The 23,662-nt window shown below is 48.2% G+C and overlaps 1 protein-coding gene across 1 annotated transcript in view; it reads right to left on the reverse strand.

Moving 5' to 3' along the window:
- CALCR (calcitonin receptor) overlaps positions 1-23,427 on the reverse strand; it is a 65,853-nt gene extending 42,426 nt beyond the window's left edge. Inside the window, exons 1-5 of the mRNA XM_036738794.1 lie at positions 23,386-23,427; positions 13,828-13,984; positions 12,128-12,238; positions 10,348-10,460; positions 1,064-1,155 (exon numbers count right to left, since the gene is read on the reverse strand). Coding sequence (XP_036594689.1) covers positions 1,064-1,155; positions 10,348-10,460; positions 12,128-12,238; positions 13,828-13,984; positions 23,386-23,418 — 506 coding nt within the window. The 5' untranslated portion in view covers positions 23,419-23,427. The remainder of the gene's footprint in view (positions 1-1,063; positions 1,156-10,347; positions 10,461-12,127; positions 12,239-13,827; positions 13,985-23,385) is intronic.
- Positions 23,428-23,662: the final 235 nt, after the last annotated feature.

The following is a 23,662-nucleotide window of genomic DNA, read 5'->3' on the forward strand; positions in this document are numbered from 1 at the left end:
TCTAATGACTTGTGGAATTCCAAAGCCCTTTGTAAATGAGAATGGCTCTGTGCTTTCTGAAGTTGCACAGCCTGGCCAGTAGGGGAGTTGCTTCCAGATACTGGGTCTGGGGGTTTTCCTCATGTGTTTTCGCCTACACTCTTGGTGCTTTCAGGGAGAGGGGCAAAGAGACACCCGAAAACCAGGACAGAGACTGCTTTTCTGGCCATGTGAAGCTGGGAGGGGCCTTCATTAGAATCAGGAAATCAATATTTTAAATTCACCAAAATCTAGAATAACCAAATCAGATAGGCATGGCCAACATACTCAACATTATTTAAACACTTGTGTTCTTCATTCACGTACAATGACAAGATTCTTTGAATTCTGCATTTCTCTTTAGTGAATCTTTTTCTTGGAATCCCTTAGAAAGGATTCTAGCAGCTTCTCAGGCCAAATCCCACCCAAAGCACACTTTCCTTCCTCCAACTCTGACAATTCCAATGTGGGTCAGGTTCCCAGTGTGGACCAAGCCCTGCCCGCCAGGTACTGGGGCTACAAGGACAAAGATGAAGTCTTCCCTGCCCTCAGGGAGCTTCCTCATCCAGGCTCTGCTTGAACTCCCCCTCCCCTTCCCCAGGCAGCACCTTCCATATGGGCATAGCTCTCACCACTGGAAAGTTTTTCCTGACACTGAACCTACATCTGCTTCATTGCATCTCTCTCTCTGTCCCACCCCGCTCATTCTGCCCTTTGGGGTCAAGCAGGACAAAGCTAATCCCTGCATCGATGCAGATACTTGATCACAGCTGTTGTACATCCCCTGCCTAGCCTTCTCCTCCTCAGATTTTATAAACATCCAGCCAAACCATCCAGCTGCCCCTTTCCACCCTGGGCTTCAGCTCACCAAGGTCCTTCCTAGAATTGTTCCTGGTCTCCTCTGCCCTTTGTAGTCATATCGAGGAGAGGAGACAAGGCAGAAGAGAAGGTAAAGAAGGATGAATATAGCACTGTGGTCTCCCACTCCCCCTGCCCCCTCCCAGTCACCTTGCCATCCCCCTCCCCAACCCTGGAAAGTACTTACTTGAAATAGAACAAGATTCCAAGGGAGCCAAGGAGGGATGCGATTGACAGGGCATGTCCCACAATGGCCATGTAATAGAGAATGTATGCTACCTGAAAGAGAAGAGAACAGTCACTCCTGCCTGTCCATCCTGCCAGCCTCTTGGCTAAGGGCCTTACCCTTTGAAGGGCAGTCCTGACCCCAGCCCTTCCTAGGGAGACCTTATGGGCTACCATCACTCAATCCCTTTGTGGCCAGAGAAAAATAGGTGTCTCTTGTGACTGCCTGCAGGGCATAGCCCCTCTGAGGCTGCCCGGGGTGGGGGGAAGTAGCTCACTCCCTAAAGAATTTGCAAAAGCCATTTTGACTTTCACGTTACTCTGCCCCAGCAGGGCATGCTTGGATTGCAGAGAAGGGTCTGGCACTGGCAGACCATTTTGCCTCTGTCTTGATGTCTTGCCAAGGTCCTGCTTGGGAGCAGAAGGGAGGCATGGAGGAGCCTTGTCTGGGGTCACAGGCTGCTGTGCCCTTGCTGAACCCATGAATTAGCTGGCTGCAATGATCAAGAGCTGTGGAACTCTGGGGCTCTGGGTGAAGTGGGCTTCTCAGTTCAGCTGTTCTTCATTAAGTCTCGTTCTGTTCTGCCAGAGAGGCCTCAATTTATTTCTTCCTGCATACTTGGATGTGAGTGGGCTTAAAAGCCTGTCTTGTTTTTTCCGTCCTCGACCATTCCTCCATGGCACTCTCTAGGGTCACAGCTGCTAGTGGAACCAAGCCCATCACCCTCCCTGCTGTGGCACCAGTGCCTCATGGTGGAGGAGGAAGGCGGGGGAGAAGAAGGGGGCACTCCCTTCTGGGGCTCGTTGGCCCACCATCAGCTTCTGCAGCTCCCTTAAGGCAGGCCACTTACTGCCTTCCATGGGCTTAAAGCCAACCTTGATGTGTTGGGGAGGAAACACATCTCCCTGGCAGGTTACTGGGTAAGACCCTTCTTTCCCCTCTCTGGACCTCAGCTTCACCCTCTGTGAAATGAAGGTACTAGCCAGGATGGCTCCTAAAGACTCCAGATCTGTGGTCCCTCTTCCAGCTTCCTGTCCTTTCAGTGGAAAGAATGAACAGAGAGGCTGGTCCCAGTGGAACAGTTCTTGTACACGTGGCTAAGCCCCAGCTTTGCAAGGACATTTATCTTCTCCACCAAGTGGAGCTGGGTTTTAAACCTGTCAGAGAGAGGCTTCTTGGGCTGCACTGTGCAATGGCTGGGGAGGATGGGGAGGAGGCAGAGCTGCTCGCTGGTTTCTTTTTGTCTTCCAAGGAGATTGATCTTTGGTCTAGTGAAGACTGAACTAAAAGCCTTAATAGGGAATTGCTAGCCAAAATAAAAGGGGGGAGCAAAGAAGAACCCTGAGTTCTCTTGGTGAGATCAGGTCACCTGGCCCAGGTACATTAATGACATCTTTGAGTTCTGAAAGAAGTGGCAGATATGATTGCTTCAAGCTTTAAATGGTAAGGCTGGTTCAGAAAATAGGGCCCCAATTTTCTAAGAGAAAGAGAGAGAGAGAGAGAGAGAGAGAGAGAGAGAGAGAGAGAGAGAAGAGAACAGAATCTCCAAATTATGGGTCAGTGAGTTTGATTTTGATTCTTGGGAAAATTCCTGAGCAGATTATTAATGGTGAACTCCAGCAAAAGAAAGCAGTGACCCCAAAGAGTGGCTTCATTCCAAGCAGGGTGTGGCAGATTCAACTATTTTCCCCTCTTCATGGTAGATGAGTAAATGAGGGGGATGCTTTAGGAAAGAATTATTCTAGTCTTTGGTAAGACATTTTACAAAATATTTTATGCTGGCCAAGATGGCGGCTGGAAAGCAAGGACCAGCGTGAGCTCCCCGCTGAGTCCCTCCAAAAATCTATAAAAATGGCTCTGAACCGATTCTAGAACTGCAGAACCCACAAAACAGCAGAGGGAAGCAGGGCTCCAGCCCAGGACAGCCTGGATGATCTCTGGGTGAGGTCTATCCCATACAGAGCTGGGAGCTGGGAGTGGAGCTGAGCAGAGCCCAGTGAGCAGCGCGGACCAAACAGACCAGGAGCCGGGTGGAGCAGGCCCTAGCACCCTGAATCAGTGAGCTGCGGCAGTTACCAGACTTCTCAACCCACAAACACCAAAGACAGCGGAGAAGGGTAGTGGGAAAAGCTGGGCAGTGAAAGGAGTTCGAGGGTTCTGCCACCGCCCCCGGGGCAGCGGAGGTGGGGCAGCTACAGCTGCAGTTGCTTCTGGCCCCAGGCCCACCTGGTTGGAGGAATTAAGTGGTGGATCAGAGCAGGAGTGAAGAGCCTGCTGAAGATCTAAGTCCAGTCCGGGTTGGGGGTTCTTGGGGAAGGAGGAGTGCTGGTGTGGCAGAGCTGGCGCATCCCTGCCAAATGTGGAACATAGAACTCTTTAGTCTACAAGCAGTCATACCCCGCTGAAAAACTCAAGGGTCAAGTTAGTTGGTTGGGAATATGGCCAGGCAGCGCAAACACACCCAGATTCAGTCTCAGACTTTGGATTCTTTCTTTGGTGACAAAGAAGACCAAAACATACAGCCTAAAGAAATCAACAAAGTGCAAGAGCCTACACCAAAAGCCTCCAAGAAAAACATGAACTGGTCCCAGGCCATGGAAGAGCTCAAAAAGGATTTGGAAAAGGAAGTTAGAGAAGTAGAGGAAAAATTGGGAAGAGAAATGAGAAGGATGCAAAAAAACCATGAAAAACAAGTCAATGACTTGCTAAAGGAGACCCAAAAAAACACTGAAAAATACACTGAAGAAAACAACACCTTAAAAAATAGACTAACTCAAATGGCAAAAGAGCTACAAAAAGCCAATGAGGAGAAGAATGACTTGAAAGGCAGAATTAGCCAAATGGAAAAGGAGGTCCAACGGACCACTGAAGAAAATACTACCTTAAAAATTAGATCGGAGCAAGTGGAAGCTAGTGAGTTTATGAGAAATCAAGACATTATAAAACAGAACCAAAGGAATGAAAAAATGGAAGACAATGTGAAGTATCTCATTGGAAAAACCACTGACCTGGAAAATAGATCCAGGAGAGATAATTTAAAAATTATTGGACTACCTGAAAGCCATGATCAAAAAAAGAGCCTAGATATCATCTTTCAAGAAATTATCAAGGAGAACTGCCCTGATATTCTAGAGCCACAGGGCAAAATAGAAATTGAAAGGATTCACAGATCACCTCCTCAAATAGATCCCCAAAAGAAATCTCCTAGGAATATTGTCGCCAAATTCCAGAGCTCCCAGATCAAGGAGAAAATACTGCAAGTAGCCAGAAAGAAACAATTTGAATATTGTGGAAACCCAATCAGAATAACCCAAGATCTGGCAGCTTCTACATTAAGAGATCGAAGGGCTTGGGATACGATATTCCGGAGGTCAATGGAGCTAGGATTAAAACCAAGAATCACCTACCCAGCAAAACTGAGTATCATGCTCCAAGGCAAAATATGGATTTTCAACAAAATAGAGGACTTTCAAGCTTTCTCAGTGAAAAGACCAGAACTGAATAGAAAATTTGACTTTCAAACACAAGAATCAAGAGAAGCATGAAAAGGTAATCAAGAAAAAGAAGAAGAAAAAGAAATTGCAAGGGACTTACTAAAGTTGAACTGTTTTGTTTACATTCCTACATGGAAAGATGATATGTATGATTCATGAGACCTCAGTATTAGGGTAGCTGAAGGGAATATGCATATATATATATATATATATGTTTATGTATATATATGTATAAGTGAATGTGTATGTATGTATATATGTATGTGTATGTGTATGTGTATATATATATATGTATATATATATATAAAGAGAGAGAGAGAGAGAGAGAGTGGACACAGGATGAATTGAAGATGAAGGGAAGATATCTCAAAGAAATAAAATCAAATTAAGGGATGAGAGAGGAATATATCGAGAGAGGGAGACAGGGAGAGATAGAATGGGGTGGATTATCTCGCATAAAGGTGGCAAGAGGAAGCAGTTCTGTGGGAGGAGGGGAGAGGGCAGGTGAGGGGGGAATGAGTGAATCTTGCTCTCATCAAATTTGGCCTGAGGAGGGAATACCATACATACTCAATTGGGTATCTTACCCCACAGGAAAGAAGAGGGAAGAAGATAAAAAAGGGGGGGATGATGGAGGGGAGGGCAGATGGGGGTGGAGGTAATCAAAAACAAACACTTTGTAAAGCGGACAAGGTCAATGGAGAAAATTCAATAAAGGGGGATGGGTTGGGAAGGAGCAAAATATAGTTAGTCTTTCACAACATGAGTATTGTGGAAGGGTTATACATAATGATACACATATGGCCTGTGTTGACTTACTTGACTTCTTAGGGAGGGTGGGTGGGAAGGGAAGAGGGGAGAGAATTTGGAACTCAAAGTTTTAAAAACAGATGTTCAAAAGCAAAAAAAAAGTTTTTGCATGCAACTAGAAAACAAGATACACAGGCAATGGGGCATAGACATTTATCTTACCCTACAAGAACGGAAGGGAAAAGGGAATGGGAGGGGAGTGGGGTGACAGAAGGGAGGGCTGACTGGTGAACAGGGCAACCAGAATATACTCCATCTTGGAGTGGGGGGGAGGATAGAAATGGGAAGAAAATTTGTAATTCAAACTCTTGTGAAAATCAATGCTGAAAACTAAATATGTTAAATAAATAAATTTAAAAAATATTTTATGCTATTCTTGGGAAAAGATGGAAAAATGCAGGCTAGATAGCGGTTCACTTGGGTTGACTGGAATTGACTGACTGGCTGAGTCTACATCATGGTCATTAATGGTCTGACTTGTACGTGGGCAGTAGAATACCAAGGACTCTTGACAGTCTTCTCAATGACTTGTAAGAAGACAGAGGTCATGCTTATCAAATTTGCTGATGACACCAAGCTAGATGACTGAGTCAGGATCTAGAAGGATCTTGACAAGTTAAAATGTTGGATTGGATCTGAGAATGGCATTTAATAGGGACAAAAGGAAAGTCACACATGGGTTAAAACAACAATTTCACAACCACAATATGGGAGCATCATGGTTGGAAATCTGTTTGTACGAAAAGAGATCTGGGGTTTTTATCGACTGATGAGGCTGCCCAAATAGCTAATGCCATCTTTGCCATTCATTGCCCAGGCTACACAGTTGGCTAGTGGTTGACATGGGATTTGACCCCGGGACTCGAATCCTAGCCTTGACCTTTTTCTCCTGTCCCACACAGCTGGGTTGGCTCATAGTTTTGCAGAAGAGGCTGAATTATATCAATAGAGCTGAATGGTTTTTCTTCTCCCCTCCTCCTCCTCATTGCACATCATACCCAGATGCCTTCCACCACCATCTCCTCCTTCATTCTTGTCTCATAATGAGGAGCTGGCCCTTCTCCTTGCTGAGGCAAACACTTCCACACACATGTGATCCCATTCCATCCCATCTCCTCCAATAGATTGTCCCCTATGACTCTCTCTATGTCCCCTATGACCTCTCGCTTGTCTTCAGTCTCTCCCTGTCAACTGGCCGATTCCTTGCTGCCTACGACAGCCTGTCTTCCCCATTCTCAGCCCTCCTCATTTGATCTGCCCATCCCAGCTAGGTACGGTCCTGTATCTCTCCTTCTTTTCATGCTCCATGAGCATGGCATTTAATGCTCCATGAGCAGTCGCTCCTTTGGGAGTCTCCACTCCCTCTCCTTTCACTGTCTTCTAAGACCTTTGCCTTCTGGCTCATCTGACTTCATCACACAGTTGAACCTACTTTCTCCAAAGTTACCAATGACCTGAGTGGCCCCACCTGACGGCCTTTTCTCAGGCCACATCCTTTTTGACTTCTTGGCAGCCTCTGATGTAGTCAATCGCTCTCTTCTCCTGCTCCTCTCATCTCTCTCCTGGTTTTCCTCCTATCTGACTGTTTAGCTGGGTCTTCCTTCAGGTTGTGCCCACTAACCATGGGTGCCCCTCAGGGCTCAGTCCTGGGCCTCTTCTTTTCTCCATCATTGTGTTGCTTGGTGATCTCATCAGTTCTCATAGGTTCAATTATCTATGCAAATGATTCTCAGATTTATTTATCCAGCCTTAACCACTCTTCTGGCCTCTGGTCTTACATTACCAATTGCCTATTGGATTTCTTGAACTATATTTCCTATTTCAAACTCAACGTATCCAAAGCAAATTTTTCTTTCTTCTGAAACCTCCCTTCTTCCCAGATCTGCTACCACTATCAAGGACCCCGCCATCCTTCTAGTCTCTCAGTCCCCTTGGTATCAGTCTCACCTCCTCAATCTCACACCGCATAACCAATTAGCTACCAAGTCCTGTTATTTCTCCTTTCACTATGCCTCTTCTCTATTCCCTTGTCTCCCCTGGCACTGTCATAATCCTGGCCCAGGCCCCATCACCTCCTACCTGGACTGTTGTGATAACCTGCTAGCTGATCTTGTCTCAAATCTCTTCCCACTCCAGTCAATCCTCCACTGGGCTGCCAAAGCGACTTCCTGAAGGTACAGATCTGCTCATGCTCCACCCCACCCTACTCAATAAGCCAAAAATAAAGCTTTCCAAGCTCTTCGCAACCAGTCTTTCTTACCTTTCCAGTCCTCTCACACCTTGCTCTCCTCCATATTCTGTGATACAATGGCACCAATATTACTACTGCTCTTCCCCCATAACACTCTACATCCTGATTCTATACATTGTCTCCCCCATAACACTCTCCCTCCTTTGTGTCCTGGCTTCCTGAGACTGTCTCCCATTTGCTCTGTATAGATCTTGCTGGTCCATAAAGGTTTGCGTATCTCCCCCATCTGAATGTGTGAGGCCTTTGAGTTCTTTGAGGGATCATATTTTGACCTTTTTTTTTTTTTGGTATTTTTGCCACTTAGCATGGTGCCCATTCATGTACTGTTGATTGAGATTCTTCTGATCTCTTGGAGGAAGACACTACTTCCATAAAAGTCACCCTCATTGGAAATGACTTTAGCGGGTTCCTGCTCTGGAGTGGTTGAGCAGCAGGACCATTACTGCCTTTGCACAATTTGGGATTTCAAATGGCCAGGAATTCCCTGTCTTTCTGTGCAATCCAGGTCAAGCGTGCCAGAGGCAACAGGAGTCTGTGCTCCTATCCTCTTAAGAGATAACTGGGCCATATCACTGTTCAGAGAATTTTCATTGGTGGGTTCACTGCCATGGGAATAATTGATTTTTATCTGAAGATATCAAAGTTTCAAAGCCAGTAGTATATTTTCTCTAATAATAAATAATAAATTTCTCTAATAAGTTCTATAATGTATTAGTGGAAGCCACTAATAAATTTATTTTTAAAAAAACCAGACCCTTATGGCCCCATCTTCCTCCTTGAGGACTCAGATTTACAATGCACTTTCCTCTGCAACTCTTGGAACCCCAGACATCCATGTGAAGCAAGGCTTTTTTCACAGGTCAATTTTCAGAACAGTTTACTGCATGCAATTCTCAACAGAGGGAAGGTGTTTGGTCCCATGCAATTATCCACTTGACAAGATGCTTGTCCTGGTGTCTGTTCTCTCTCACCTGAGGCCCCACTTCACATTCCTCCCTCAATCCTTGCAGTTAAATCACCAAGAGTCAATGTCCAAGCTGGGCAGAGACTCTGCTACCCAACTGTCTTTGTTCTTCTCCTAAGGTAGTATGGTCTGTCCTCCCTCAGCTGGGGCCCTTACCTTCCTTCCTCTTGGAAGTCCAGTTTGAGTGGAGGTTGGGGATCAGAGATATTCTGGCCTGGCCTGTCTCCATCCTTCTTCTGAGATGGTGCTGGCTTTGATTTTTGCTCTCAGTGACTGATGTAGGACTATGGCCAGACAGCTCATTCTCTGACTGCTCCCCTATCAATCCCTGGTCTCTTCTGATCAGCTCAGATATCATCGATTTCATTTTTGTGATGTTTGTCATGCCCAATGCTGTTTCTCTCTTCTCTGGAAGCAAACCTTCATAAAGTTACACATATGAGACTTCTGCAGCAGCCACAAGCCTGGAGCCTTTTTAGTTTCTTTGTTCCAAACCATGTCCTTCAGCCCATTGTGCCACTGTCTGTGTGCATCTGCCTTTGCATGGAAGGCTCTGAAGGTCAAGATGGGTGCAGGGAGAGAGCTTGGTATGGAGGGTCACTGAGTGCTTCACTGGCTTCTGTCTCCCCTGGAACAGATCCCCTGTGCCCCCAAGCTTCTCCTGTTGTCCAGTCCAGGGAAGATGGCCAAACACCTCGTGAAGCGAGGCTTCTTGCTGCTTCTGAGGTGTTCTTCCTTTCCCCCTCTGAGGAGACCCTCTTATTCTATCCTGCCACCAGCGGTAACTTCAGCTTTCTTTTTCTCCTGGTTTCATTCATCCTGAGAATGCCAATGGGGCAATGTTTCATCTCCTCCTCCATGAAGGAATCCGCCCCATGGCCACTGGTCAAAGTTCTTGTTTCAGGTGACCAGTAAGTCCATTATAGACAGTCTAAATCCTAGAAAGTCTTTGCATCCTCTTCATAACTGAATTTCATTAAAAGGCTCATGCATCTATTTGTGAGACTAATCCTTGTTGGGATTATATGGGCAATTGGTCGCTCATTTGTTGCTTCTGGCTCATTCTTGTGCCAGAAGGCATGAAGGAAGTGGACCTGGGAGCTCTCTGGCCAGGCCACAGGGTGTGCTACCCAAGGGACTGGGTCTCTTGGGTTCATTGCATTGTGTTTCTTACTAAGGAGTACTAGATTGGCATGTGAAGAGCACAGGTGGAGTGAAGCCTGGGGTGGGAGCTGTGCGCCAACAGTCCCAGAAGTCTGCGCACTCAACTTCGTCACTCTTGTCATTTGCAGCGTATTAATCAGCACATGATGACTCAGGGAGCGCGCCATTTCAATTAGACCAGAAGAATTAAATAGATTTCCATTAGGAAGTAGGATCTAATGCAATTGGCTTCTGAAGGGTCACTGAACACTATGCCAGCAGATGATGGGCTCTGGCCCCCTCAATCCATGCCCGCATGCAGCCTAGGCCAGGAGGTACTTGTTAGAAGTCTTTCTTATCTTCAGCGGAGGGGGTCGGGGAGAGGGAGTGTCCAGTCTGGGAATTCTGTACTTTGTTTTTCCTCTCCATCCCTACTGACAAGTCCCTCTTAGGCATTACAACAGACTCCCAAGGCAGTCAACTCTGGGCATCTTTGAGGCCTCCCAGAGATGCCCAATCATTCACAATGAGGGAACAAGCTTCCACATTTCTACCTCCATTGGGGGCTAGAGACTGAGCTCACCTTCAGTTTCTCTGATGTGAATGAGTTGCACAATGTGTAGTTGGACCAGGTTCGGTTACTCTCAGGATGTTGGAACCAGTTCCCATGTTCATCACAGTACTTGGAGGCCTGTTCTATAAAAATGAAACAATAGGAACAAGTTAGTCCCTAGCAACCCAGGAGGGGAAGCTGACTTGCTCCAAGGGGCATCCTGAGTGTGACCACTTCCAAACTGACCAGAGGCAAGGCTGGCAGAGACACCATCCTCTGTTCCCAGACCATGGTGACTTTGGGGTTGGCACCAGGGACAGTAGCATCACTGATTGGGGCTTTCTTTAGGACTGCCCCTTTTTAGTACAAAGACAGGGAACCCATCAGGGATGTCAGAGGTTGGTCCTCTGGCCTCTCCTCCACTTGAACCCATAACCATTCCCCTCCCTTCTGGAAGGAACTCTGGAGGATAGCCTCAGTGAAAAGGCCTTCCTCTGCTGCCCAATTCTCTGATTGTCCTGGGGATTCAATGGGGGTCATTGTGGGGGACCCTGCCTTTGGGACCCTGCTTGAACCCTGTCCTGGGTGATGCTGGACACAACAGCCACCCCCACAGAAAAGTGAACTCAGTTCTCCAGGCTGAGAAGCTGAGAGGGGGCTGGGGGTGGGGGGTGAGCCAAGAGGTCCATGACAACAGGATGCAGGCTCAGACAGTGTCTGGGATGGGGATGCTCTGCCCTCTCACAGATATGAAGAGCATAGAACAGGCAAAGGCTTGGGGATTGGGAGGCTCCTCTATTAGCATGGCGGCTTTCAGAGGAGTCAAGTGGAAACCAAAGCAAGGGCCAGCCTGCCCCAAATACCTGTCTCTCTTCTCCTCTCTGTGTCTTTGTCTCTCAGCAAGGGAAAAGCATGGCATTCCTTTGCTTCTGCTAAGTCTGTCCTAGTCCCCCTCACCATCCTGTTGGCAACTAACCACCCAGGGAGACTCTGGGATGGAAGGCCCAGCTGCTTTTTGCCTTCTGTGTCACGGTCACTCCCAAGACCATCTGAATCTCTCTGGCTTAGAGTCAGCAGAGACCTCAGGGCATCCAGTCTGCCCCTGACCTGAGCCAGCATCTCCTCTATAAGGTGCCCACCTGGTATGCCCAGCCTCAGCCTGAAGCTTTCTAGTGGGGGGCATCCTGAGCTGACTCCTTCCATGTAGGGACAGTTTTCCTCAGGAGGAAGCCTGTGCATATCTCTAGCTGAAGTCTGACTTCTTGCAGACTCCCTCCATGGATCCTGGGTCTGCCCAGGGGCCAGGGTCCCCTCTCAAGTTCTCCCACATGACTCTTGGCCCCATCCCTCCCTGCACGCCCATACTCCATGGCTTCTCCAGTAGGGCTGGATGAGTGTAGGAGGTGATAAGGGCAATGGGCACTCTTCTCCTTAAAGGTCCTGGCAGAATGGTCCCTGTATAAGAGCAGTTCCATAAGCTTGACCCTCCAACCTTTTTGGCCAAGTCAGGAACAAATGTAGGGAGTCAGGGAGTCAGCCAGTTGCCCTTCCCCTCCTTCTTCCCTGTGAGACAGACATCAAACACCAAGAACAAAGGGAGACCTTGATCACCTGAGCCCTCAACACTCATAGACCTCATGGCTCATCTCTTGGTTAGTTATCAGTGTTGTTTCTGGAAACTCTTTGGCTTTGGTTCTGGAGAGTGGAATCACTCTTAGACCACTCTCCCTCACTTCTGTTTCCCTTTCCCTCTGCCTGAGGTCTCCAAAATCTAACTGGCTAAATATGGCAGTGAAAAGAAATCCTTTACCTGTCGGGTCAAAGTCAGGGAAGTAGTCAGGACAGTTCTGCACAGAGACCTTCCCAGCAGGTGTGTCGTCCCAGCAGAGCCATCCATCCCAGGTGCGGTTACAGAACAGACCTAGCAAGGCAGAAAGAGCAAGCATCCAGAAACCACCTGAAGCCCCCATATCTTGAGCCTCAGGGAAGATGATGGAAATGGCCAAAGGCTGGGACTGAAGCTTCCCTATCTGGAGGGGCCCCAGCAAAGACTTCCTACAGCTTCTCATTGGAGCCAGGGATGGACTGGGGCCCAAGAGAGTCCCCCTGAAGGTCCAACCAGTGGGGGCTGGTGTGGCTCCTTCCACTCTGGGCTACCCTTTCTTCTGGGAGTTCAGGTAGCTTGGGGTCAGGCTGGCTTTGAGGATGAATGGGAAGGATCCCAGTGGTCTCTAGTCTAGCTCTAATGACTCCCAAGGAGCCCCCACTACAACACAGGGGGTGCTTCGTGGAGACTTATAAGGAGGAGGAGCTAATCTGATCCTCACCTTACCTGATTCTCAGGTAATCTGATCCACTCTGGGATAGTTCTCAGTTTTGGGAGGATTTTTCTCCTATTAACCCTGAATGGGCCTCTTTGTGATGTCTCCCCAGTTGTATTCTCTGGGACCAAGCACAGCAAGGCTCATGACAGCCTTTCAGATACTTGAAGGGGGGTCCCCCCTTTACCCCCCAACCCTCTGCCACAAAGGAGTCCTGTCAAGCCATGTTTTTTTTTCTTGGCACATTCATGATCTCTGCTGAGCCTCACAGTGAACCTAGGAGGGAGGTGCTCCAGGCACTGTCACCCCCTTTTACACAGCATGGAGCTGAAGGTGGGAGAAGTTGAGCGACTGTTCAAGGTCACACAGTTGGGAAGGGATCTAAACCCAAGTTTTCCTGATCCCAAATTTCAGTCTCTCGAGTCCAGCTCTGGCTGACCCTGGATGTGAAGTCAGATTCTAGCTTCACTCTGTCTGTCTCTGCTGTCTTTCTGTCCACCCATCTATTTGTCTGTCTCTCTTTGTGTGTCCCCCTTTCCCCCCAACAACTGGCTTGAGTCAGATTGGCAAGAATTTGTTAATCTGGATTATATTGAAAAATGAAAGGAGATAATTTGGAGCCACAAATTAGGGTGTGGAAAGATGCTGCCCCAACCCATGTGTCTGCCCAGGGCATGTTCTACCCCATCAGCAGGGCCAGTGTGCTTTGTGAAGGATGTCCTACCATGGCCCCATAGATAAGAAAGGAAACTCATGGCCTCCTGTTTCCTCTTGGCTGGAGCTCCCTTTTGCAAGTCTCCCCTACTTGGATGCCTTGGCCCAAGGAGCAGCAGAACTTGGCCCAATGAAGCCTGGAGACACCCCCAGCCCCCAAACCCTCACAGACCTGCCCCAACCCTACCCTCTCAAAGGCAAGCTGGGCCCTGGATTCCAGCCACTATGCCCCAGGAGCCACATGGTCTGGAAGGAGGCTTCTGGTTTCTGTATCTATCTGGGGGAGATCTGAGGAAAGGAAAGGACTGTCCTGAGGAGCTCAGTTCGACATCTCAGGCCTGGCTTCACAGACAACTTGGGGCACCATGGTGGGAGGGAGGCCCCTTCCTGACCTCACAACTTCTTGGCCCCAGGGCAGCTGGGGGAATGACAGGCCTGGTACAAGCCCCCACCCCATCCACCTTCCCAGGGTTACCTGTTTTTTTGTAGGGAGGTTTGCTGTTCATTCGCTCAAAGCACTTGAACTGGGCATCCACAATCTTCTGACGCTCTGGAGAGGTGTCCGTGATGAACTCGGGCTCCAAGGTTGGCTCTGTGTCATTAAGAGTGGAGGCCAGGCCAGAAGACAGTGTCTATATAAAAAGGAAAGGGGGTTAGTTAGCAGAAGAGTCTGGGCATGTCTGGATAGAAGGGCAGAACAGGTTTAGGAGACCTCAGCTCTCCTTCTTCCTTTCAATATCTGCTGAGGATGTCCCAAGCTAAGGAAACAGCTCGGTCCTGGACCACCAAAGTAGCTGGCTCGTGGCTCCCCTGGAAGATGGCACAGAAACACTGTTACCCAAGAAGGTGTACCCTGCCCTCTCCTCCAGGTGCTGCACTTTCAGTTTCCAACTTGACTAGGATGGGGAGCTGCTTGGGCTATAACATTTGGGACAGCCGAAGAGGCGACTACTCTTCATGCAGGTGCTGGAAAGTAGAGGAAGTAGATGGAACGTGGTGAGTGAGGAAGAGCAAGGCCATTCGGGCTGGACTGGAGTGTGTGCAGAGATAATCCTTACTATGGATGGAGATGGAGGATGGGTGCAGATATGAAGGCTTTAAACGCTCCAAAGAAGACTTTATATTTCATCTTAGAGGTCAGAGGAAGCCGCTGAAGCTTGTTCAAGACAAGAGGGAGACATGGCCAGAGCTGAATTTTGGGGGAGTCACCATGGCAGCTTGAGGAGAGCTTGCCTCTCTTTGGTTATTGCTGTTCCCAGTCCCATCTACTTACACACTCACCCAACTCACGTCCACTCAGTCCCCTCCCTAAACCCATATTCACAAACACCTACCTTTGATAATCAGACCTACCAACTAAAAGTTACAAATCTGGCTTATGCTGAAGTAAAAATGTAGACATTAATAGTGTGCAGACTGTGTGGGAATGGGGCAGGAAGACACCCACCCCAGAAGCTGTTGTCATAGTCCAGACATGAGGTGATGAGGGCCTGCATCGGGGTGTCAGAGGAGAGGGGGCACATATTGAGAGATGCTGCAGAGGTGAAATTGACAAGCTTTAGTACCATATTGTTTATGGGGATGAGCATTAGGGAAGAGTCCAGGATGACTCTTAGTTTGGGATCCCAAGAGCCTGGGAGCATGGAGGTGCCCTTGAAAGGAGTAGGGAAAGTAGCAAGGGGAGGGTTTAGAGGAAAAGATAATGAGTTCAGCTTTGGAAGATCAAATAAAAACTGTCTCTAATACACTTTGTGGACCTTAAAGCAGGCTATACACAGCAGCTATGCCCAAGATTACACTTTTTCTTGAGTGGTGCATTTTGTCTCTCTTTCTACCTGGGCCCCAGCAGCACATGGTGCCCAGGGAAGCAGCTTTTGGTCACAGCTGATTGGCAGGACACTGGACCCTCCCTCTGAAAGCATTATGGTCTTAACTTTAGCCCCTTCTGGGATCACAAGCCTCAAATAATGGTGTGATGGTCTCAGTTCATTACAAAAGGTGAGTGTGTATAGGATGTGTGTGTGTATGAGAGTGTCTATGATGGCATGACTGTATATGTGGGTGTGCATGGGGGCTGCATGTATATAAATGCTTGAATGTACATGTGTGTATTTGTATATGCAGGAGTTTACAGTCAGGTCCTGATTAGTGTGAATAATGAATCCTATGAGGTGATTGCATTATTCAGACTCACACTATTCAGTTATAATTGTAAGTAAGGTAAAGTAATTAGCTCTAGCTCTATGAAATTATTCAATGAAAACCTTTAAGAATAAGTTTTATCTGTTTACTAATGTGATACAACAGCAAACAATAAAATACTATTTCTGTTCAAACTTATTACAAAGTAATAAAGCAGTTATAGAAAGCAAAATTTTTAAAGTTTAAAAATTATTTGAAGTTGCCGAACACTGTACCCCAAGATAAGCCTACCTGATATGATGAAAATCTCATTATTTTTGTTTAAAGTATGTTAGCAGCCTAGACTGAACTGCCTTCCCTTTCTTTAAATCTTCATGCATATGCTGGCAGGTGCGGAGAGCCTGATCCACTCCTGGAGAACCGGCACGCTGTCACTGATGTCAGGGTCACTATCCACAATACTTGGCCTTCTTCCATTAGGAAGCCAGCCTCTGATTGCTCCTAGAGGGCAAATGTCTCCATCTGCACACCCTTTGATCCTTCGAGATGACCAGCTCATTCTCTTGAGGGTGACTCATTGCCAGGCTGCCATTTTCTAGCTGTTCCAAACCAAGCTTTCTTCCCAGGTTTATTATTTTCTGACAGAAAACCTGCCCAGTGAGACGTGCCTCCGCACGGCAGCGGCTGCCTCTCCATTGCTCCAGCCGTCTCAGCTTTTTAAAGGAACAGAAGCAACCAACGCTTGCGGTAAAAGCGTCTTTGCTATCACCTCGTGCCCTTTCCTTTCACCGTCTGAAGTAAGCTGGAGCTTTTATCCAGAAGGCTGCGCATGTGATGGCAGTCTTGGATTGCCACAGCTGAGGCACCCGTTGCTGTCACTGTGACACGCCACCTCCTCCTCCTTGTGGCTGTTGGCGAAGCCACCAGCTGGTGAGATGCAGCCTTTCTTTGGATTCCTCCTGCCTCTCTGCCCATGTTCCACACCACCCATCAGCATTCCAAGAGGACCATGGACTGCTGTAATAGGACCTGTAAAATTCTTTTTAGCGTTACTGCAACCACGTTTGTGCTGCTGTCCTAACACATTACCTTTCTGTTCTAATGTGACAACAAAATTCTGCTTTTTTGATCTTGTGCTGGCTACTTCTCCATCTGAAGCATTCTTTCTGTGGTCCATTTTGATAAAGGCTCTTTTAAAATCAATAACACAACTATTGGTAAGAGGGTAATAAGAGCAGCCCATCACACCCATGCAAGTGTGGCCTGGCGATGTATTCAAGTGTTAAAACCTTCAACTAGCTCACACTCCTTACATTAATTGAATTTGGGCTCATATTAAATGTGACCTGATATTTTATAATCCACATGAAATAAAACTTGGAATTATTGGAATTCACATCAATTATGACCTAGTTGTGTGTGTGAGTGTGTGCATGTATGAATGGTTTAAATGACACAGCACTTGGATAAATGCATCATGGTGACCTTCCTGCCAAGAGGTGCTGGCCATCCATATGGAAGTCTGGGAAGGCACATCCCTGGCAAGAGCAATCAGACCCAGAGAGACAGAATTTGAGACACCTGCTCTTGCTCTTGGAGTTGCCTGACAGAGGGCACCATTTAGCCCTTATCAGGTCCCCTCATCAGAGCTGCTGGGGCGTGGGCCCCAAATGGGATTCTGTGCATTATGAAGTGGAGACAGAAGCTGGCCTTCGCTGCCTTGTTTCTGAGTGTGGTGCAGGGCTGGGAGTCCCTCAGGAGACTGTGGCCCTGCTCTGCCCAAGGCCGTCTGGGTCTTCAGCAGAGAGCTGTTCAATGGTGTCCCACACAGCAGTTTAGCAGCCGAGCACATGATGTCATTCCCCAAAACTCCAGTCAATGACGTCATGCCTAAGATTGCCAAGCTGCTGCCTAGCTCCTGTGGCTCGTGTGTGTCCTGGTGTCCTGGTGTGCAGGAGAGAGTGCGGAGCCAGTGCCTGAGTTCTCAGGGAACAAGTCAGCACCCCAGGTGTGTCCCCAGAAGTTTGTGAAGTCATCTGCCTAAGGCTGGAGGTGGAAGCCCAGGACTGTTCCAATGGCAACTTGGTCATGCAGTCCTTCCATCAGATTCAGTGAGGACACTGTCTGTGGCCATCAGTCTTTGTGGGTTGGTGGAATGGAGGGTCTCTGGTCCCATATACATGGACAGCTGTGGCTGTGTGGTCCTGGTCCAGTCACTTACATCAAATACAGTGGGGATCAGAAAAAAATGGGGTGGTGTATATCCAGCGCTTTGCAGACCTTGGACATCTGTCTTCATTTGAAGTTGAGGGTTAGTGTGCATACCTGTGTGCATATGTACGTGCATGTGTGTATGTGGATGTACCTGTGCATATCTATGTGCAATGTGTACAATGTGTATATGTGCCTTGTGCATGTGTGTGAACACACAATGTACATGTGTGCAATCCGTATACGAATCTATGTGCATATATGCACACAGGTGTGTGTATGTGTAACTGTGCCCAGGCATGTGCCTACAGATGTGTATGTGTGTGCACACACCAGGCCAACGTGCCCATGGGTGTGATGGGAATGCCCAAGACATTTACACAATTTTGGTGAAGATGAACCATAGAGGCACAGGACTCTGCTGATTTGCACCTCTCAGTCCTTTGGATGAAGAGGGATTTTTCCTAAGGTGAGAGATGTCTCTTTTTTGCACAGCCCATTGCCAGGAGGCATTGCCACTTGTCCCAGTGTGGGGACCAAGATAAATGTGAACCAAAGGTAAATGGGGATGAATTCTTGATCAGAGCTGGCATCCATGGGGTACTTTTCAGATGCTAACATGCTCTTTAGATCTGGAGAGCACCTCTGGGGTGTTGTGACTCCAGAAGTTATGGACCCATTTTACAGATGAGGAAATGGGGGTCAGTGAGGGGGAGGAACTTGTTAGGGATGACACAGATAGTAGATGTCTGAGGGGCGAGTCAAGCCCAGGTCTGGTGCAGTCACGTCGCCCCCCATTCAGTAAAATCCAGGGGCTCCCTTTCAGCTCTAGGATCAAATAGAAGCTCCTCTCTTTGGCTTCTAAAGCCTTTTCAAACCTACCTCTCTCTCACCCCCTCACCCCACCTTTCCAGTCTCCTTTAGAATTATATTCCACCATGATCTCTTCCACCAGTGGCCTCCTAGCCCATCTCTCTGTTCTGGGCATTCTCTGGCCACCCCCCATGCCTGGAATGCTCTGCCTCATCTCTGTAGACTAGATTCCCTGGCCTCAAGTCTCATCTTTCACAGGAAGCCTTTCCCAACCTCCCATAATCCTATTGCCTTTCCTTGGTCAATTATTTTGTATTTATCCTTTCTATAGTTTGTATATGTTTGTTTGTTGTCTCCATCATTACACTGTAAGCTCCTTGAGGGCAGAGAAAGCATTTAGAGGCACCAGAGAGTCAGTCCCAAGAAGGTATCTGAGAGCAATCCATGCTCTCAGAATTGGGTTTTCATGGGACTCTGGACTGATAGACACTTAGGTTCTCATAGACTCAGGAATCCCAGAATTTCAGAGCTGGAAGGGGCAAGTACCAGCCTCAGTTCTCATCCAGACCGATGCAACCTCAGAGAACTAGTTTCACAACTCTGATGACCAGTATGTCTTTAGCCTCTGGTTGGAGATTCCAAGGGGGAAGGAGCCACCACTTCCCAGGCAGCTCACTTCACTCTGGGACAGCTCATTGTTGGAAATTCTTGCTGACTTCCACCCCACCCTTGTGCTTCTATGCAACTCAATGCCCTCTCTGTTCCTACCCCAATTGCTCCCGGTTCTGTCCAAGGATGTGGGAAACAGGACGCCAAAGAAGATGTGACAGAGGGATCCCAGACCAATGTGATCTTAATGACCAAAAAGAGTCTTGGAAAACAGTTGTGACATCTGCTATTGGTCCAAGGTGATACAACTCCATAAATGTGCAAATGACTATGATAGTGGATGTTGGTACAGAGCCTAAGGCTTGTCCCAGTGCTTTCTTCAGTCTTCCAAACCTACCTGGGTGGCTTGGGGGACACATCCAACAAGCCTGAGTACCCCCAGGAGCAGCGTGGAGACTCACCTGCCCAAGCTTGGGGCTGGGGGGTCCCCAAGGGGAGTGAATAAAGCAAAAGCCAAGAGCTCTGAGCTGCAGGAAGCAGAGCACCCCTCCCAAGACTCTGAGAGTCCTTTCCTGTGCATTGGGAAGTAGGTGAAATCCTTTCTGTTCTTAGAAATGTTTAGAACAAGTCAAAAGAAACCCTGCATTCTCATGCCTGGAATAGGTAGGCAAAACTCCTGCTATTCCAAGACAATGGGCCCGAATCTTTGTAGTTAAAAAGCATCTCATGCCTTGCATCGACACTGCTGATAATTTTCTGCTGCCAAACCCAGTGAAATGCAGACTCACCCTGGGAAAGAGTGGCTGAGAATTAGTGCCCTGGGTGGGGCTCACCTGCCAGGGACTGACCTTTGGGCATGCTGGGCTTAGCTGCCCCTCCATTTTCTCTTTCTCTTTTGGGGAATCTTCCATTTCTAGAGCTGCAGGAATGTCTTCTTCCCTCTCCTCATCCCCCTGTTGGGACATGGCCATTCCATTTCAGGCCAGTCAAGCTGTTGCTTTCCCTGATGCTGAAAGATATAAGGCTGTTTCCCAAGAGAACAAGGGCCCAGTAGGTGATGATCGTGGGACAGCTTGGGACAAAACGATTTGATGCCGCATTCATTAGTTTCTAAGTTTGGGCAAAAGCCTGTGTGTACTGCATCTCCTCCACCGACTCCATGGCATCACTAGGAGAATCTGTGGGAACTTGAAGGCGTCACTGAGAGTGGAGTGAGGAGAAGCTGACCCTGCTGGCCAGTCTTGGCTAGGCTGCTCTGGTTGGGTGGGACAACTGCTTCAGGCACTAAATTATCCGGATGGCCAGTTGTGCATGGGGAAAGCAAAGACCCAAAGGGACTAAAGTCAGAGGGTGGAAAATGACTGGCTCGCTCCTGTTTGCTCTGTAAAATCTCATCAGCTGAATGCAGCTGAACCTACTGAGAAAAGTCTGGGAACTAAAAGGGCAGGACAATCCAAGGAGAATCTTTGTAAACATGCCGAGGTGTCAGCTGGGTGGGACTTGCTCTATAAAGAGGCAGCTCAGCCTTCTGGAGTCAGGCTCATGCAGGCCTGAGGCCAGGCTAGCCTTTCCTTCTGGGGCCAGGCTAGCCCCTTCTTTCTGGGGCCAGGCTCACGTGGTTCTGGGGTCAGGCTCACCCAGTGACCCACAGTTACAGGAAGAGTTGAAACCTGGATTGGCTGGTAGTAGTGTTGATCTTGGTTGAGAGAATCTAAAATGACCTTTGTCCATTTGTAAGACAAACTGACCCTCATTTGAATAAAATGCACAATTTCAAACCATGCCTCTTTACATTCAAAGGCTTCTTGGACATCTACAAAGCTGACTTTGATCTCTGGGAAAGTTTTAGTATGGATCATTACAGAGATAACCAGTGAATGACAAGAAAGAGATGTGGTAATTGAAGAGACAGGAAGAGGGGGAGAGAGTGTCTTCATTCAGATCAGGCAGTGCTAGGACTGGCTATCTCTTCTTGGACAAGATTACTAGTGGGCAGCTAGGCGCCACAGTGCACAGAGTGCCAGGTTTGGGATCAGGAAGACCTGAGTTCAAATCCAGCCTCAGATGCTTACTAGCTGTGTGACCCTGGACAAGTCACTTCACCTTGTTTCCCTCAGTTTCCTCATCTGTAAAATGAGCTGGAGAAGGAAATGGCAAACCACTCCAGGGTCTCTGCCAAGAAAACCCCACTTGGGGTCATGGAGAGTGAGATGGGACTGAACAACAACCAAACAACTAAGCCAATAGGTGAGGTGAACTCTGTGGAGAGAGCTTGTCAGACGTCAGCAGAGTCTTTGCTAAAGGCCTCATGCGATTCTTGTGGAAAGGCCAGAGAGAAGCGGGCTAGTTGGACCACAGCAGCGTCAGGGGTTCAGAACCAACTGGCCAGCTCTAAAGAGCTGTTATTAGCAGCTCCCTCTCAGGACGTCCGCAGGAGAGCAGTGACAACAAGGACCGTGTTGGTGATCATGGCACGCACTCCCAGAGGGTTACAAAGCCTCTTACAGATGTCAGCTCCTTCTGTCCTTATAATGACTCTGTGAGTGAGGTGCAATTAGCACCCCCACTTTACAGATGAGGACTCTGAGGTGGGGAGAAATTAAATGGCTTGCCCAGGGCCATACATCTAGAAAGCATCTGGAACTGGATTGGAACTCAGGCCCAGAGTCCACACCATCTGTGCTTGGCGTTGCGCTACTTAACATGGTTAAATATCAATGAATTAGATGTAGGCACGGGTGTCAGGCTCATCCCATCTGTAGACCACATAAGGGCACTGCCATCTTTCTCAAGACCCAGGCCAGCTCCATTGTGTCTTCAAAGCTGGTAGTAGCTCCCTTCGGAGTATCTCCTGCACAAGTCCCCTCCTCTCTTCTGATGACTCCCGGCTCATGCAGGTCCTTCATCTCGCACCTGAACTGCTGCCATCACTGCCGGGTCGTCTGCCCACCTCGCTCCAGTCCATCCTCCACTTAGCAGTCAATTGAATCTCCCCCTGAGGGTCACAACTCTGTTCAATGCTCTTCAGTCTCCTCCATCATCCTCCCTCCTCCCCTTCACGCTGCTAGGCTCCAGGATGCCAGCCTCCACTTCCCAACTCCATCCCCTCTTCACTTGTCTCCTGGCTTCTTCTAAAACTCAGGTCAAATGCCATCTTCCCCTCTCTAGCCCAGTGCCTTCCCTCCAAGATGATGTCGTGTTTGTACTGAGTTTGCCTGGTGCAGACGTTGTGATTTGCCTCTTGTTTTTCCCCATTAGACTTTGAGCTCCTTGAAGGCAAGGGCAGGTTTGGCCTTTTCTTCTTGGAGCTCTGCTGTCTAGCAGATAGCCAGTTTTTGTTGCTTGACTGACTGGATAATAGAGTCAGCATCCGAAAGGAGCTGGACAGGCTAGAGAATTGGCTGAATCTAGTAAGATGAAATTTAGGAGGGATCAATTGAAAGTCTTGCTCTTGGGATCAAAAAATCAGTGTCTTGTCTTGTTCTCAAAAGAGACCCAGACATTTCTTGGGCTTCAGGCTCAGGCTGGTGAGGCGAGGACCCAAAAGGCTGCCATGACCTTGGGCTGCATTCAGAGAAGCAGATGGATTCAGGCCAGATGTGCTCGGTTCTGGCCACAGCTGGGCATTATGTTCAGTTCTGGCTTTAGCATTCCGGTATATGAGGGGCACCCAGCTTCCATGCCATTTCTTGGACATTTCCCGGCTCTACTCCCCTCCTCCCCCCACTTCTTATGGGCACGTCTATGTGTGGTCACTTTATGTACTGTCTCCCCCAGTTAGACTGTAAACTCCTTGAGGGCAGGGGCTCATTTGCTAATATTTGTATCTTGAGTGCTTAGCATATGGCAAGCACTTAATAGATGCTTTTTCATTCATTCATCAGTTCATATGCTCATTCATTTATTCATTCATTCATTCATGTGCAGGAGGAATCAGACTAATCCTGCTCAGCCCTGAACTAAGAGCACTGGGTGTGGAGACCCATCTAGGCTGGACATCACTAACAATAAAAAGTCTAAAGAGAACCGGCACCTCAGAAGTCTTCAAGCAGACGCTGGATGGCCACTTACTGGGCGTGTTGTGGGGGGATTTCCAGCGGGTCTGGGCTGGACTGAGTGGCTGCTGGGTCCTGCCCAGTTCTGACATTTCTGGTAGACAGTGGCCATCCTTGTCAGCACCACTGAAAGCTAACCCAACAATATTTGCCTCACTTTCGAAGGGTGGGGGGACTAGCACCTACCATTCCCTTGTACTTACAGTGAGAAGGACAACACACAAGAACTTCTCCATGGTGAGTGTCCTAAGGGCACTGATTCTCCTGGAAAAGCAAAGAGACACAGGAGCTGTGAGCAAAGCCCACTCCCATCTTTTTGCTCCACCCCACCCCCATCTTTCACTTCTGTTATAGGAGCCCAGCTAAGGACCCAGCTGACTCCCAGCTTCCAGGATGATTCTGCCCCTGGCCCTCCTCAGAGGAGTCCCTGGGCACTGGCTGGCCTCTGGGGGTCACAGAGTGGGACAGACAGAGGCTCTG

The sequence above is a fragment of the Trichosurus vulpecula genome, chromosome 9 (genome assembly GCF_011100635.1).
Source record: "Trichosurus vulpecula isolate mTriVul1 chromosome 9, mTriVul1.pri, whole genome shotgun sequence".
Lineage (NCBI taxonomy): Eukaryota > Metazoa > Chordata > Mammalia > Diprotodontia > Phalangeridae > Trichosurus > Trichosurus vulpecula.